The 17,416-nt window shown below is 45.8% G+C and overlaps 1 protein-coding gene across 1 annotated transcript in view; it reads left to right on the top strand.

The window, feature by feature from the left end:
• The window catches only part of GARRE1 (granule associated Rac and RHOG effector 1), a 63,192-nt gene that overhangs the window by 35,208 nt on the left and 10,568 nt on the right, over positions 1–17,416 (top strand). Inside the window, exons 3-10 of the mRNA XM_066557267.1 lie at positions 2,316–2,522; positions 4,815–4,955; positions 5,239–5,334; positions 5,470–5,631; positions 6,631–6,789; positions 11,247–11,344; positions 15,306–15,431; positions 15,901–16,880. Of these exons, the coding sequence (XP_066413364.1) occupies positions 2,316–2,522; positions 4,815–4,955; positions 5,239–5,334; positions 5,470–5,631; positions 6,631–6,789; positions 11,247–11,344; positions 15,306–15,431; positions 15,901–16,880 (1,969 nt within the window). The remainder of the gene's footprint in view (positions 1–2,315; positions 2,523–4,814; positions 4,956–5,238; positions 5,335–5,469; positions 5,632–6,630; positions 6,790–11,246; positions 11,345–15,305; positions 15,432–15,900; positions 16,881–17,416) is intronic.

Genomic DNA, 17,416 nt, shown 5'->3' on the forward strand with positions numbered 1-17,416 from the left:
AAAAGTTTGGAAGCTGAAGACCTCATGATGCAATAGAAATAAATCTAAGCAACGAAGGAAACATCACCAGTCCCAGGAAATGTCAGTGGTTGACACCTGAGGTGATTCCAGTTCAGCCTGGATTCCTGCACAGTTTGGGGGGTTTGTGTTTGTTCTGCTCTGAAGGAGGACAGTCACACACTCCTGCATGGAGAGTGGGCCAAATAAACTTGCAGAAGACCTGGTGGTGTCTGTGGAAAGCTGCATCCATCTGCTCAGGGTGAGCAGCAGAGGTTCCCTGCCTGCTCTCACAGGGTCAGTGCCCAGCCCTGCTGGGGCAGGTTGAGTAAGGCAAAGCTGGGGCTCTTTGGCAGAAAATCTGACCAAGTGAGCTCTTTAAAGCCTTAAAATGAATTTGGCATCTACCATCCATCCAAAGGGAATGTTTAACAGTGCAAAACTCCTCCACCACTTTGACAGTGAAGCAGTTTAAACCATCCTTTCCCATTCTGGAGGAAGGCTGAAATGGATTTTTTTCTAACAAAAGTAAAAGTTCAGTAAAGCAGATGTTCTTAGTTATCTCCACTGTTTAACATTGGAAGTTATAAGTAGGAATGTTGTGTGCTGCCACTTAAAACCTAAATAATTTGTTTATTTTGAGCATTATTCCCAGACTGGGGAAGCTTCAACCTTTGTACCTTAAATATTCTTTGAAATTTAATCAGCTTGAAATTCCTAATGAGTGATAGTTTCATCTTCCCCTGAGAACTGCATTCTGCCTACACTGAAATAATTCACATCACCAGTTGCCTCTTCCTGCACTTTTCTTATAAATCTTTCTAATCTCATACCCAGGAAAGTTGGAGTTTTCTTTATTTTATCATTTGCTGACTGTTTTTTTTAATAAGGCAAGCTCCACTTTCAGAGGTCAGTCAAAGTACCAAAAATGTTTAATTTGATGCCTTGTACAAAGAAGGGAAGTGATTGAACCAGAATGGAATGTCAAAAGGAGTCTGGATGCAGTGGAAAAAAGCATTGCCACCACTGGTTCTTCTGAAGCAGATAGTAAATGCATATATAACTGGAGCTGTGACTGGAGAGCCCTGCCAGGAACATACATGGTGTCTGAATAGTTTTATTCCAGAAGAATGTAGCTGAAAATCAGGCAGATGATTTAATGGCTCCAAGGCACAATGGCTTTGTGCATTATCTGTGTATTTTATGAATTATTCCTAAAATGGAATTCAAGTTGAGTCTTTTTTTAATAAATCAAAGTCAAATAACATTTTAAAGGCTTTGTGTGATAAACTCTGTAAAAGAAACACTTAGAATAACTTTGAAAAGTAAAAATAGCTTTGAAAAGTTATTTTTTAGTAAAAATAAAAGTAAAATTTACTAAAAACAAAAGTAAAAATAACACTTTGAAAAGTAAAAATACTTTTTACAGTGATGTGGAGAATCCTCCTTTCTCTGCAGCTCCCTGGTTCTACACTTGTCAGCTTTTCCCTGCCCAGGGAGCGCAGCCCTGGGGCAGATGGAGCAGTTCCTGCTGGAGCCCTGGCTCTGCAGGGTGTCCCCGGGTGTCCCTGGCTGTCCCTGGCTGTCCCTGGGTGCTGGCTCTGCTGTTCCTGCCCCAGGCTCCTGTGCTGGTGGTGCCCGAGTGTCCCTGGGCACAGGGGCAGGGGTGGCATCTCCTGCCTCAGCCCGGGCAGCCCCTGCTCCTGCCCTGCCCTGCCCTCCTGGAGCGTGGCAGGAGCCACTGCAGTGTCCCAAGGGCACTTCTGTCCCCTGGTGCCACTTGGACCTTGCAGCTTTGGGCACCTTGTGCGGGTTATGGGGCCAGAGGCTGCTGATGCCACTGCCTGCCCTTCACCACTCTGCCTGGCCAGCTCCTACATTTTATCTTAATGTTTTAAAGTGATTCTTGGTTTGTTGTTGCTGTTTTGGGTTTTTATCAGAAATTCAGCCAGGGCTTTGTGCAGGTGGGTTTTGGTGTTGACTTGGTCCTTGTGATAATATGCTATTCCCATTTTTGTGCTTGATTTTGCCAAGTAACTGAGCAAGCTTTTCATTCCTCAAGTAGTCAGAACTTGAGTATAGAATTAAAAATGACTCAGAATTATTCTGGTGTCCCCTTCATTCATAGAAACTAATGCTCACTTATTATTTTAAGCAAATGGTTAAATATCATACCTTTCTTATGATCTGAAGCATTATTTTAATTTAAAAAATCAGGTTTAACATAGATTGTTACCACAAACACCAAACAAAAAGGAAGAAGGGAAACTTCCATGAGCTCTTCTGTGTGCTTGAAGTGGTTTGTTGGTCTCCCACAGGTACTTGGGCGCTGTTTCCTGACAGTGATGCAGGTCCACTTCCAGTTCCTGTCCCAGGCCCTGCAGAAGGTCCAGCCAGTGGCTCACTCCTGCTTTGCTGAAGCTGTAGCTCAGGAGAGGAAGAACATGAGTGGCACTGGAGCCTCAAATATCAGCCCCACAAATGAGCTGGAAGATGCAATAAGATCATGGAGAGGAGCAGCAGAGGTATGGAGGGCTTGCTGTAAGCACAGGGGACTTAGTGAAACCTAAAGCCTGGGTGTCCTAACAAAGGAAAAAATACCTGATTTTAAACACATGCTGCATTTGTTTAAACATGGCACAGTTGGTTTCAGACACTAAAACTCATTTTACTCATGTGATGATTGCCCTGTGTAAAGTTTTCTTTGTGATAGGAGTGAACATAAGGAGCACACACACAATGCAAACAGATTTTTGTTATCAAATAGGGCAGACTATGAGAATTAAAAATACAAACCTCGACAAGTCTTTGTGAAAACAGAGCACATTGATGAAAAATAATCTAGATAATGTCTATTTCTCTCAAATTTTGTGCACAAATTCTATTCTATACTTTAATGGTAATCTTTGTGGTAATTTTTAATGTTTTTGTCTTCATGCTGTTAAGCTTGATGTTGCTTGATCCATCCATTGTTGGAATGTGACCCATGTTACTTAAATGTGCCACTCTCTGGACCTGTGCTTTCACCAACACCTGTCCCCTGTGGAATCCTTACTTTGCCAGCCCAAACCAGTGCTCTATAAAGACATTTATGAAACCTCAGTTTTATGAGGTTTTCTGCTTTCCCTGGAGCCTGGAGACTGACAGATAGAATGGATTCAGACACAGAGTGTGTGTTTTCCCTAAATCCAGTGGCTTGGAGCATGTGCTTGTGCAGTCTCATTTGGCCCACATGGTTTGTTATTCATCCTGAGTAGAAATCTTGTCAAGGTCTCCATTTACCACTAACATCTGCAAGGTACAGGCAAGCAAATGAATTACATGGATGCAGAGGGATTATTTGTGATTTTTACTGCAGCATAAATTTATTTCACTGGGTAAAATAGGGATTTGGGAGTGCTTTAGGTGCATTGCAGATAATTGTAACAGGTCTAATCCTGGTATAGCTGTACTTCTTTGGCATAAAAGTAATTAATTTTATGTGTAATATACTTAGCTTCTTAAAAATACTGCAGTTTCTAGAAATGCCCTGCAATTGCTATCAAATTTATTTAAACTGTGAGTAAAATTAAACTTGACTTCACAGAATCAAGGGCCTTCACTTTATTTTTTACCTTTTGAGCATCCCACTTCACCTATTTCTGTTTTTCAGAAATACAAAAAACCTGTATTTCAAAATAGTTTTGTACAAGTATTGTACTAATCAAATCCTGTATTAAACACACATGGGGAGGAGAGAGATAAAATACAGATTCTCCATAGTTCCAAAGTAACAATAGAAGAAACTTCTGAATTTTTGATTGACTGAAATGACTGATTTGGAGTATTTGTGCAGGGTACCAGGATTGCATAAGAAAAATATGTGCTTTCTAAATAAATAAAATCTCTCTCATCATTAGACTAATACAAAAAAAATTAATAGAAGGTGGATTTGGAATACTGAAATCTTTGCCAATTTTTTCCTTTGGCGTGGAAGGCAATCCACTGTTTTCCTACAAAATCAGCCTCTCTGGCAGGAGAGCACTGCTGCTCCAGAGTGAAGTTTCAGGTGATGCTTTGGCAGTAGCTCAGAACTGGTTTTGCTCCTTAGGGTTTGCTTTGGGAAATGCAGTAACTCTGTCTGTCAGGTGAGCCCCTGTCTGTCCATTGGCTGTGGTACCAGAAGGCCCCAATTTGGACATCCTGCTTTAGAGGAAGACTCCTTTCTAGACTGGACAATAACCCACATCTATTTGCTTTACCCTGCTCAATGATGTAGGATTTTACAGCTAAAAGTAGATATTTGGCTTATTTCTTGTTTTTCACAATGATACTACACAAAGCTATTTTCTTGCTGTGCTAAGTTGATTTTAGCATTGTGTGGCACTTCTCAAATTGCACCACATAGTCACCCATAACTTTATGAGATGTGTCATCCTGTGAACACAGGAGTGCTTGCAGACATGATTTAACATATTTTCTGTTTGTGTTGGAGTTACAAGTCTGTCCTCAGGGAAGCACAGCCATGGTGTGGGCTGTGTAACAGGATCCTGGTCCTGACAGGGAGCTGAAATAGTAACAGAAACAATGCTGAGCCCAAGTGCTTGCAACACCCATGTGCTGGACAGGTTCCATCAGTTCTGCTTCCACAGTGGCAGTAGAAATCCAGTAAGTTAGAATAAAGTCTCCTCCAGGTCCTTTCCCCCAGGTGCTGCTTCTCATCTCCTGTAGAAGATTTTAAAGTCTGTGTGTTTTTTTGTTCTTTTCTGAAGTTTAATTAAGCCTGACCTGGTTTCATGCTGACCCTCCTCACCCTGGGTTTTTATTTTACATTGCAGGCCACGTCTCGGCTGCGAGAAAGAGGCTGTGATGGATGCTTGGCAGGAATTGAAGTTCAGCAGCTGTTCTGCTCACAGACTGTGGCCATCCCTGAACATCAGCTCAAAGAGCTAAACATGAAAATTGACAGTGCTTTGCAGGTGGTTTTTCAAGTCTGCTGCTTTCATGTGCATGATGTAGTGCAGTCAGTGGGTCAAGGAGTGCAATAGGGAAGGAGTGTGCTCCTGCAGAATTGTGTATCACAGACAGCTCAGAGGTGTTTGGCAATTACAGCTTAGGAGTCTGGCATGATAAATGTGTGTATGCCATAGAACTGGGTGGGGTGAATCCTTGTGCCAGTCCCTGGCTGTACCCAGGCACGGTGACTGTGCTGCCTTCCTTGCTGACACACCTGTGCTGTCTCAACTTTCTGTTTCATGGCAGGCTTACAAGGTGGCTCTGGAGAGCTTGGGTCACTGTGAATATGCAATGAAGGCTGGCTTCCACTTGAACCCAAAAGCAATTGAAGCAAGTCTGCAGGTAGGATCTGCTAAACCTGCTCTCTTTCATCCCTCCTCACCTTGCAAAGGGTACTTAAAATACACAAACACTTGGGCCCACGTTAGGATTTTCTAATGTCTTCATTTCTTCTGTTTGATCTGTTCTGCCCTGCAGGGCTGTTGCAGTGAAGCTGAAGCTCAGCAAACAGGAAGGAGACAAACTCCACCTCAGCCCATTCAGTGTGAGCTGCCCACTGTCCCTGTCCAGATTGGAACCCATTTTCTGAAAGGAATCTCCTTCAATGAGTCTGCACCAGAAAACCTGAAGCTGAAAACGGTAATAACTCCTAATTAACCACACAAATAAGGATGGGAGGAGAAAGAGTAGAATCCATTAAAATGAAGAGAACAACAGTAATAGAGGTTCCATGCCAAGCCTGTGTTTAAAAGTGCCTTTTTTCAGCCTGGCTTCCTGTGGAAACAGGATGTTGATAACATTGTAGGGCTACACCTGTTTCTGATAACATTTTGACCACCTGAGCAATTTTGGTCAAATATGAGAGAAGCACAGACGTAACAGGCATAGAGATCTAGGATGCAATGAAGCTTCTGGGAACTTTTTGAAAAGAGATGTGTTAGCTATGAAGAAGTGCAGAGGAAAGTGAGCCCTTACAGATTCCCCAGCCAGTGATGCATTTCAGAGCCTTCATCTTCTTAGGTGCGCACATAAGTCAGCCCAGCCTGGTACTAAGGGAGGTACTTGAAAAAAATACTTTGTAACAGAGCTCCTTTTGATGTCATCCTACAAACTGGAATCAATTTTTAAAAAAGAATTTTAAGTTATGGAAAAGTTAATTGTATTTTCAGTATAAACAAATGAAAAATATGTCCATTCAGAAGTAATTTGGGCAATTTTAATCAACACTTTCACTTTTTTTTTAAGATAAACCCAGTTCCTTCCTCCTGAAAGAGTTGAAATAACAAGTTATATTAAGAAATACTCTAATAAGAAATAATATAATAAGAAATAATAAATGCTCAAAATGGTGCTTTTCTGTTGCCTTTGCAGTGCTTTTTGTAGTTTTGATTAATCTGGTTTGCAGGAATATGAGCAGAAATACTGTTTATGATTTTGGAGCAGTATTGTGTTCCAAAGAGCAGAGACAATCTCCCATATTTCTGTTCTGCAGTGGAACTCTCCTGTTATATAAAGAGGTTGCAGAACATTATAGCAGTTTGAAAAGCATGCAGAACAATGAGAAATCCATCTGGAAGCCCTGCTGGTACCATTTGTGACTGGTGTGCTGGTAGCACAGAGTGTTTATTCTTTTTGCAGCACACAATGCTGCAGCTGATCAAGGAAGCTGGATGCCACAATGGACTCACCCCCCGCGACGACTCCCCTGTCACTGAAGTGCTCAACCAGGTCTGCCCTTCCACGTGGAGAGGAGCCTGCAAAACTGCTGTGCAGCTCTTGTTTGGCCAGGCTGGACTGGTAGGTGACTGCCAATGGCCTCAGGGAAACAGAGAGCTGGGGCTTAGGGAGTTTAGGCACTAATTTGCAGTGTCTTTCTTTGTGTTGCTCTGGTTTTAGTGCTGCAGTTAACTTGATTTGTGAGCAAAGTGTGTCCCTGGACAGTGGGGCTCTGTAGGTGCTGTCCCTGTTTGACAGGAACAGAAGAATGCACCAGGTGCTTCCTGGTCCCCATTTCAAGAGAGAACACAAGAAATGAAACTTCTACTTCATAGAGAAATAGAAATGCTTTCAAATCTATAGATGACCACGTTAAAAAAACCAAACTAAACAGACCCAAAGACACATCTACCCCCTCTCAAACTGGCTTCAAAAGCTGCCATTTTTTCATTTCCTCTCTGCTTTGACTGGAAGCTGAGTTTCCTGCCCAGCATAAAGTCTCTGGCCCAGGTAATGCTACCTGACCTCTCCAACAGAGGACAGGAGAGTTAAATGCCTGCTGTAGACTGTGTGTTCTTGAGGGGAAGAAAACCAGTGGAATTTACAGTATCTTAGCAGCTGATAAAAATAGATGCTTGGAACATACTCTGATAAGAAAATGCATTTGTGCTCCCATGACTAATGGCTGCAATCTCTGCACTTGGTGAAGTGTTTGTGCATCACTTGTAGGATTTTTGGACTGCTGTGAGTAGGGGAAAAGGCTGCACCTTCAGCATAGGAAGGGAATGCAAGGATAAAGGTACACTGCAAGGATAAAGGTACACTGCAAGGATAAAGGTACACTGCAGCCTGTGATAGTTTTGTCAAGAATTCTTTGAATTGTCTTTAACCTACAGTGAGTTAAATGCTTCTTGCTGGTTCATTGCTGATTCCTTGTTCAAGGTGATGGGGGACCATGAGGACTTCATAATTAATTTGTGATTAAAGAACCCAAATAGCTGCATATTTTTAAGTCTGTTTTTCAGACAGATCACACAGCTGGTTAGATGACCTAGACCTTCCATCCTAGCAAATTAAACCGTGTGCTTTTAAAAGGTTATCCAGTAATATTGAATTGGAAATGATGAATTGAATTGATAAATTGGAAATGATGAATTTGCCAGATATTTCTACTTTAGCATCCCTTTGATACTAAATACCAGATCTTAGATAGTCCCTTAATAGTAAACACCTGTTAGAGAAGTAGGTTGAAATGACACTGGATTTCAGGTGACTGTTCATATAATGGTGGTATATGATGCATAAAATCAAAGGTGCAGACCCTCAGTGTCAGGACAGCAGTGCCCTGCTGTCAGTCCTTCCTTCACTGGGATACAGGGGCTGAAGGCAGGAGAGGGCAGTGCTTTGGCTGAGAAGTTTTACAGGAGCCATAAGAAGGTGGTGTCTTTGCAGGGACAGAGAAACTGTGGAATAACAGGATTTATCAAATTTCTACTTAGGTGTTTTGAAAGAAAATGGGTATTAAATACTAATAAATACAAGGAGGACTGGAAAAAGGAGAGGGTTAAATGGGATTGTGCCTTCAGCTGCCACAGTTGGGGTAGGATGCTGGGCTCAGCAGTGAGGTCCAGGAAATGAGGCCAGGGAGGAAGGAGATTCTCAGCACCCTTGGGAGTTGCTGTGTGTGAGCAGCTCTGGCTCCTGAGTGTCTGGAGGAGCAGGGCTGGGAGGATGCTGCACCTTCCTCCATTTCCTTTCCAGGGGGTTCAGTGCTGTGCACACCCAAGTCCTGCCCCGGGGGGGTTTCAGGAGTGGCACATTTGGACTCAGGAATTTGGAAATCTGGTGTCCCCCAGTCTGGACAGAACGAGTTAGACCTGCTGCTAATTGGAGCACTGACATTCTTCAGGTTTGTCATCACTTTTGGAGAGTGTCACCATCAAACTTGCTTACACATTCTCCCAAATGGCACTGCTGAGCTATGGAGTTTCACTTGTGCTCAATCCTGAATGTCCCCAGAGATTTTTGCATGAACATCAGGTTCTGAAAGTAGCAGGCTTCTCTCTTCAAAGACACAAAATGAGCTGTGCACATGCCAGAGGACCTGCAAGGCTGCTCTCCTTCATTCTCACTTGGATTTGTTACAGTTCAGAAGGGATGAGGGTTGAGGTTTTTCTTTATAAACTGTGTTCCATTTTTTTTACAACATCCATTTATGCTTGCATGTAGCTTCATGTAGTGACAAGAAATTGTACTTTGGGTCTTTAAAGAGTTCTTTGGGTGGAAGGGGGAGAGGAAGCACCTGTAAAACAAGAACAATGCATGTCTGAGGTACAGGAAGCTGCTCTCTAAGCACCACCAGGCGGGGAGGGAGGATGTGTTGATTTTAAGTTTATTTTGTGAAGAAGGCAGATAAATGAGTCATGGCACAGTGTTATGTAGGCTTTGGTGTGCTGCTTTCAGATCCTGGGCTCTCTGCATTCATTCAGAATTGTGTGGATCTGTATCTGAAATGCCCAGTTGGAAAAAGCATTACTTGGCAGCCTCACTGCTTTTAACCTGTCTTGTGCCCTTGTGCCTTTTAAGAAGTGACTCATTAAGTGTGGAAAGCACAATGAGTTGTGACTTAGTTTCTTGGTTATTTTGGGCTGTAGTTTTTTAACATCAATAATTTGATGTGCTGATTTTCAGTTCTTACCTTAGCATGTATATAATAAGAATTGCATTTTGAGATTTGGGTCAGCTGATGAAACTGCATGTTTGAGTAATGTACATTCAAATAGCTGAATTCAGAGAACGAGCAGAAATAAAATTTCCAATTGGCCTCATGCAAAGAGGTTAACAGATAAAATTCTTTTTTTTTTGTGCTAGTAGACATAGCAAACACCAACATGCATTGCAGGAGCACTGAATCCCCTAGCAAAGTTTAAATCCCAGATGTCCTGATTGTGACAGATGTTGAGAAATGTGAAGCTTTTTGCAAAGGCAAGAGACAAAGGTTTGTCCTGGGGGAGGAACACCCCAACAAAGCCTGGACCATGGGCACCAACCATGCACCACAGCCAGAACCTGGCACAGGCCTGCACAAATCAGAGTTTTACCTGACCTCAGGTCTGAGTGCAAACTGTGTTTGTCTTGGGAGTTGAGAACAATCACTCCTGAGTTCATTTCTCCTGATCACAGTTATGAGGAGTTACCTGTTAACAGTTATTAACTGTTAGCACAGTTATAAATTACCCCTGCAATAGGGCTGAATTGCAGATTACCAAATTAAATACAATTAAACTGTACAAATACCAAGAAAAGATTACTGGAATTGTCCTGTTACAAAATGAGAGGTATTTTCAGGGGTGGATGATGGTGTGGCATTTTGTCACCATGCTTAGGCATGTTTAAAATTGAATAAACCTGAGCAAAGGCTGAGTCAACTGAAGGAAAAAGAAGGCCTTATACTAAAATATTTGAAAGGTGGGAAATAATTATATTCAAGTGTAATTTGATGGTTTTGTTAAAGTGAGAGAGAAAAAACTCAGCATTTTGATTCACATTTTTTCATACCCAGTAACAGACACCCAGTTAGCAGCAGGCCCAGTGTAGGTTAGGTGATGGCAACAAAGCCAATAATGTCCCTTGAGGCTGAGTTATAGCAGGGGACTTGTGGCATGTCAAGGATAAATGGTGCAGCTAATCTGCTGGCCACTGAAGCAACAACTGCTGACTGCTGCCAAAAAGCTGCTGTTTCAGCATGACCAAAATAGGAAATTATGGAAATGATCAAAAAGGCCAACCCACACAGCCTGGACAGCAACAGAAAGCGTGAACCAAATATGGAACTTACTATCACTAAATTAAAGGCTAAATGAAGCTGGAGTGAATCCATTCCTCTGCCATTGTCTAAAAAGAAAGGTTCATGACTCAGGGTTGTCTTCAAGGCTTTCCTGTTCATGTCTCCTCATGACATCTGACAGGTGGCTCAGAGTCCAGCAAACTGAACAGTCACTTTTCTTCTCTTGATTTAATCAGGAATTAATAATGGCACAGTTTCATTAGGTAGGATAGAGAAATGTTGGTGTGGAATTTTATAACCTTAAAAAGGGGGGGTTGTGTTAGGAGTTTTGAAGTGTTTCTGGCTGGATGTTTCTTGTCTATATCATACCATGCACTACAGTGAAATCATTTAAAACATTTTGCTGAGTAGGTGTTTGGGAGCTCTTAAAGTAGTAACTGTGCTAAAATTCTCAAAAATACTGAGAACTACCAGCAGGGAGGAGGAGCAGCTGGTAACAACATCGTGATGCATTACTACAGGATGGAACTGAGAAGAACTAAGTCCTTGAAATTAGTTTCTGTACTAAACTAATTTTATATTAAAATAGAAGTAAATTTACAATGATTTCATGTGTTGGTTTGGTTTTATTTGTTGGTTTTTTTTTTGTACCTGTGTAGCGTGACTGGGAAGGGAGATTATTAGAGTTTAACTACAGGCGTGATAAAATAACTAATTCTTAAATGTATTTCCCTTTTATTTTATTTACTAGGTGGTTGTGGACACAGCACAGATTGAAAATAAAGAAGCCTATGCTCCTCAGATAAGTTTAGAAGGATCAAGGATTGTGGTGCAAGTTCCATCAACTTGGTAAATAAAAATCCTGTATTGCAGATTGTGACTGAAATACATGGGGAGAATTGTTACAAATGGAAGAGATAATGTGCACAGTTATGACACAGCTTCCTTAAGTTCCTCTGTCTGGACTGTTGAACACCTCCATTGCTGACAGGCTCCTCTGTAGGAGGCAAGGCAAGAGGGGCAGTGCTGGGGCACTGAGACTTGTAGGAAATGGAAAAGCTTGGTGATAAAAGAGAATGTTTCAAAAATAACAATCTACCAGTACTGGTGTTATGCTCCACCCTGGCAGGTCCCAGCTGGAGCCCAGAGAGGCCAAGAATTGGCTGAGTTAATGTGAGAGCCTTTGCTCTTTCTTCACTGGGCTGTTCTTTGGGTGCTGGTGTGGGCCGTGACCTCAGGGCTCCAAGAGATGCTGTGTCTGCAGTAAAGAATGGTTGATCTGCAGGTTGGGGGGGTTTCTCCCCTTCAAAGCACTGGGAGCAGGAGGCAATGGCAGCTCTTGTCTCTAACTGGGAAGGAGGCACTCTTAGGAGTTTCAGTACAACACATTTGGTTCACTGGACTCCATACAGAGGCAGCCTGTTCCTAATGGGGCTGCTGGCACGGCCAGGGGAGGAGAGCCCCGGTGCTGTGTCCTGGGGGAAGGAAGGAAAGAGAGCCCCGGTGCTGTGTCCTGGGGGAAGGAAGGAAGAGAGCCCCGATGCTGTGTCCTGGAGGAAGGAAGGAAGGAGAGCCCCGGTGCTGTGTCCTGGGGCAGGGAAGGAAGGAGGGAGAGCCCCGGTGCTGTGTCCTGGGGGAAGGAAGGAAGGAGAGCCCCGGTGCTGTGTCCTGGGGGAAGGAAGGAAGGAGAGTCCCGGTGCTGTGTCCTGGGGGAAGGAAGGAAGGAAGGAGAGCCCCGGTGCTGTGTCCTGGGGGAAGGAAGGGAAGGAAGGAATGTATGTGTGCATGCATGTATGCTGTATGACCTGGTGCTGTGTCCGAAGGAAAGGAAAAAGGAAAGGAAAGGAATGTGTGCATACGTGTATGGTGCTGTTTGCCGGGGAAAGGAAGAAGGGAAGGAGTGTCCCGAGGAGAGGGGAGGGGAGCAAGGAAGGAGTGAGTGAGTGTCTGTGTGTGTGTGTGTGTGTCTGTCTGTCCGGGTGTCCGTGTCCCGAGCTCCGGGATGTCCCCGCTGTCCGTGGCTCGCGGTTGGGGGCAGCGCCGCCTGCTGGCGCTGGGCGGTACCGCGGGGGGCGCGTCCCGAGCCCCGGTGGCGCTCAGGGACCCCCGGCCCACGCTGGGGGATATGTGAGCCATCACTGAGAGGTGTGAGCCATCATTGGGATATGTGAGCCATGGCTGGGATGTGTGAGCCATGGCTGGGATGTGTGAGCCATGGCTGGGATGTGTGAGCCATGGCTGGGATGTGTGAGCCATGGCTGGGATGTGTGAGCCATCACTGGGGTGTGTGAGCCATCACTGGGGTGTGTGAGCCATGGCTGGGATGTGTGAGCCATGGCTGGGATGTGTGAGCCATCACTGGGATGTATGAGCCATCACTGGGGTGTGTGAGCCATGGCTGGGATGTGTGAGCCATCACTGGGGTGTGTGAGCCATGGCTGGGATGTGTGAGCCATCACTGGGATGTGTGAGCCATGGCTGGGATGTGTGAGCCATGGCTGGGATGTGTGAGCCATCACTCCCCATGCTGGGGGATGTGTGAGCCATGGCTGGGATGTGTGAGCCATCGCTGGGATGTGTGAGCCATGGCTGGGATGTGTGAGCCATCACTGGGGTGTGTGAGCCATCACTGGGATGTGTGAGCCATGGCTGGGATGTGTGAGCCATGGCTGGGATGTGTGAGCCATGGCTGGGATGTGTGAGCCATCGCTGGGATGTGTGAGCCATCATTGGGATGTGTGAGCCATCGCTGGGATGTGTGAGCCATTGCTGGGATGTGTGAGCCATCACTCCCCATGCTGGGGGATGTGTGAGCCATGGCTGGGATGTGTGAGCCATCATTGGGATTTGTGAGCCATGGCTGGGATGTGTGAGCCATGGCTGGGATGTGTGAGCCATCACGCCCCATGCTGGGGGATGTGTGAGCCATGGCTGGGATGTGTGAGCCATGGCTGGGATGTGTGAGCCATCACTGAGAGGTGTGAGCCATCATTGGGATGTGTGAGCCATGGCTGGGATGTGTGAGCCATGGCTGGGAGGTGTGAGCCATGGCTGGGATGTGTGAGCCATGGCTGGGGTGTGTGAGCCATCATTGGGATGTGTGAGCCATGGCTGGGATGTGTGAGCCATCACTGGGATGTGTGAGCCATCACTGGGGTGTGTGAGCCATCACTGGGATGTGTGAGCCATCACTGGGATGTGTGAGCCATGGCTGGGATGTGTGAGCCATGGCTGGGGTGTGTGAGCCATGGCTGGGATGTGTGAGCCATCGCTGAGAGGTGTGAGCCATCATTGGGATGTGTGAGCCATGGCTGGGATGTGTGAGCCATGGCTGGGATGTGTGAGCCATGGCTGGGATGTGTGAGCCCTCACTCCCCATGCTGGGGGATGTGTGAGCCATGGCTGGGGTGTGTGAGCCATGGCTGGGATGTGTGAGCCATGGCTGGGATGTGTGAGCCATGGCTGGGATGTGTGAGCCATCACTCCCCATGCTGGGGGATGTGTGAGCCATGGCTGGGGTGTGTGAGCCATGGCTGGGATGTGTGAGCCATGGCTGGGATGTGTGAGCCATCACTCCCCATGCTGGGGGATGTGTGAGCCATGGCTGGGATGTGTGAGCCATGGCTGGGATGTGTGAGCCATGGCTGGGATGTGTGAGCCATCGCTGGGGTGTGTGAGCCATCGCTGGGGTGTGTGAGCCATGGCTGGGATGTGTGAGCCATCGCTGGGATGTGTGAGCCATCGCTGGGATGTGTGAGCCATGGCTGGGATGTGTGAGCCATCACTGGGATGTGTGAGCCATGGCTGGGATGTGTGAGCCATGGCTGGGATGTGTGAGCCATGGCTGGGATGTGTGAGCCATCACTCCCCATGCTGGGGGATGTGTGAGCCATGGCTGGGATGTGTGAGCCATGGCTGGGATGTGTGAGCCATGGCTGGGATGTGTGAGCCATCACTCCCCATGCTGGGGGTGTGTGAGCCATGGCTGGGATGTGTGAGCCATCACTGGGATGTGTGAGCCATGGCTGGGATGTGTGAGCCATGGCTGGGATGTGTGAGCCATCACTGGGATGTGTGAGCCATCACTGGGATGTGTGAGCCATGGCTGGGATGTGTGAGCCATCACTGGGATGTGTGAGCCATCACTGGGGTGTGTGAGCCATCACTCCCCATGCTGGGGGATGTGTGAGCCATGGCTGGGATGTGTGAGCCATGGCTGGGATGTGTGAGCCATGGCTGGGATGTGTGAGCCATGGCTGGGATGTGTGAGCCATCACTCCCCATGCTGGGGGTGTGTGAGCCATCGCTGGGATGTGTGAGCCATCGCTGGGATGTGTGAGCCATCGCTGGGATGTGTGAGCCATCACTCCCCATGCTGGGGGATGTGTGAGCCATCACTGGGGTGTGTGAGCCATCACTCCCCATGCTGGGGGATGTGTGAGCCATCACGGGAGGTTCGGAGCCGTCACCGTGCAGACCCTGCCCCGCTCAGGCTCCTGGCGTGTGTGGGGCTGTGTCAGGCTCCTGCCCTGTTCCAGAAAGGTTTGCTGTGTGTTCTGTGTTTGTTGCTGTGCCTGTTGAAGAGCTCTTGTCAGTGATGATTTCAGTACACTGTACTGCTGAACCTCACAGTTAGGTTAGCTCTACTCCACAGCAAGCAGAGCTAGAATGCCCCAGTAACCACCAGGCATTCCCAGGTCGTTCTGCAGGAGTGCAGCAATTGGCCTTCAGTATTCTGACTGATGTGGTAGAATTGTTTAATGTAAAAAAATAAGCATTTTGATTTCTAATTTAAACTTGATGATAACAGGTGTCTGAAAGAAGATCCAGCAACAATGTCTTTGCTACAGAGGAGTCTGGATCCAGAGAAGACTTTGGGGCTGGTGGATGTGCTCTATACTGCTGTGTTTGATATACACAGGTGGAAGGAAGGAAGGTACATCTCTTTTCTAGTTCAAACTAAGCTGTTGTTGTTGAATAATTTGTGCTGAGGGGTTTGACAGTGCCATTTCATCAGAAGGGGAAAACAGGAGTCAGACTGAGAGTGAGACACTTAATCCCCACAGATGCCTTCTGGGTACATCCAGAGATACAGGAGACTGCTTAAAACCAAACTAGCAGCATATCTAAGGGTTTAAAAGTATTTGCTTCTCTCTTACAAAAGTACTTCATTTATATTAAATTGGTCTCCATTGAGGTCTTGAAGCACAACTAAAATTTAGGGAGTGGAAAGTATTGCAAATATGAAGAATAATTTGCTTTGTTACCATAAGAAATAGCTGGTGGACTTGGCAGTCTTTGGTGTTGTTTCTTTCTTGAGCTATTACTGAAATACACGTTTTCCCCAAAGTCCAAACCCAGTTATGTATTAGGTGGTTTGATATACATGTTTTTTGTTGATGCAGGGAGCAAGCTTTGCCTTGTATTCAGATCCAGTTACAGCGTGAAATCTCAGAATTTGGGAGCCAGGTTGACATGCCACCGGGGAATGGAAGCAAATCTTCAGGGGGTCTGCAAAAGACATTCTCCAAACTGACCTCACGGTTTACAAAAAAAACTTCCTGCGCTAGTACAAGTAACACAGGAAGTTACTCAATCCCCAATACACCTTCCAAAAACGTCTTCATAAGTTCCAGCTCAGAGGAGAAAGCTAAAATGCCCACGAGCATGGACGCACGGCTGCAGAACATCCTGAACATGGGGAGCTTCCCTCGGAGCGCGGATGCCCTGCAGGCAGCGCAGAGCACGAGCAACCCGCTGGCCAACGGCTTCCTCGTGGAGAGACGGGACAGCTTCTTCAAACCGGATGATGGCAAGGATGACAAAGGTATGAATTTACCAACTGACCAAGAAATGCAGGATGTTATAGATTTCTTGTCTGGTTTTAACATGGGCAAATCCCAGCAGACTTCTCCGCTGGTGAAAAGAAGGAACTCTGTTGCATCCTCTACAGCAGCAGAACAGAAGTCGGGAGCAGTTCAACAGCAGCCACAGTCTGTGTCTCACACCCCACTGCACCCTCCTCAGCAAGGCTTGTCCCAGCAGCAGTCCCAAAAGCAGCAAATGCAGTATTACCAACACCTGCTTCAACCTATTGGACCACAGCAACGTGTACCTGCCAAATGGCTCAGTAACTCTTCACAGCAGCAAGCTCCGGCTGTTGGAGCTGGGTTGTCTCATATAAATCAGTGGAACAATCCTGGTTTTTCAGATTTAAGCTCTGATTTGTACAGCTTGGGTCTTGTGAGCAGCTATATGGACAATATGATGGCAGAGATGTTAGGACAGAAACCACAAGGACCTAGAAACAACACGTGGCCAAATCGTGACCAAACTGATGGAGTGTTTGGGATGCTGGGAGAAATCCTGCCTTTTGACCCTGCAGGTGTGTGTCTTTTCCTTTATTATGCTTTTTGTAAGGGCTCTTTGTTAAAGAATACTGTGAATATTGCTGGCAATATCTGTCATTTCCCTGTGCTGCCCACTGGATGTAAGGGTGCTGACCAGTGCAAGCAGGGATTTGTGTGTGTGCTAATTTGCTTTTTTAACAGGAGGTGATCTTAAAACTCTCATTAATAAGTAAGCATGGGAACCAATTCCTTGTTTCTTGTCCCAGTTGTGGTAGTCTGACCTTTCCTATATGGAGCACACCAGAGTACTGAAAACATACTTACAGATGATGTTTGTTCTTCCTATACTTAGTTTGTAAAATTGTTTAAAACAAACTCTTGAACTCAGGTGTGTTCCCTCTCCTCAAAATTATTCTTCCTGTAACCTGGAGGTACAGCTGGGTTACATCTTTCCCATATCCCCACATTTTCCCTGCATTGCTCCCCAATTCCCTGGGAGTCAAACTGGTTCCTGTTCCACAGCTGTAGGTTCTGCAGTGAAAAGTTTGGATGTCAAAGGATTAGAGACTAA

Source organism: Molothrus aeneus, chromosome 11 (genome assembly GCF_037042795.1).
Source record: "Molothrus aeneus isolate 106 chromosome 11, BPBGC_Maene_1.0, whole genome shotgun sequence".
Taxonomy (NCBI): Eukaryota; Metazoa; Chordata; class Aves; order Passeriformes; family Icteridae; genus Molothrus; species Molothrus aeneus.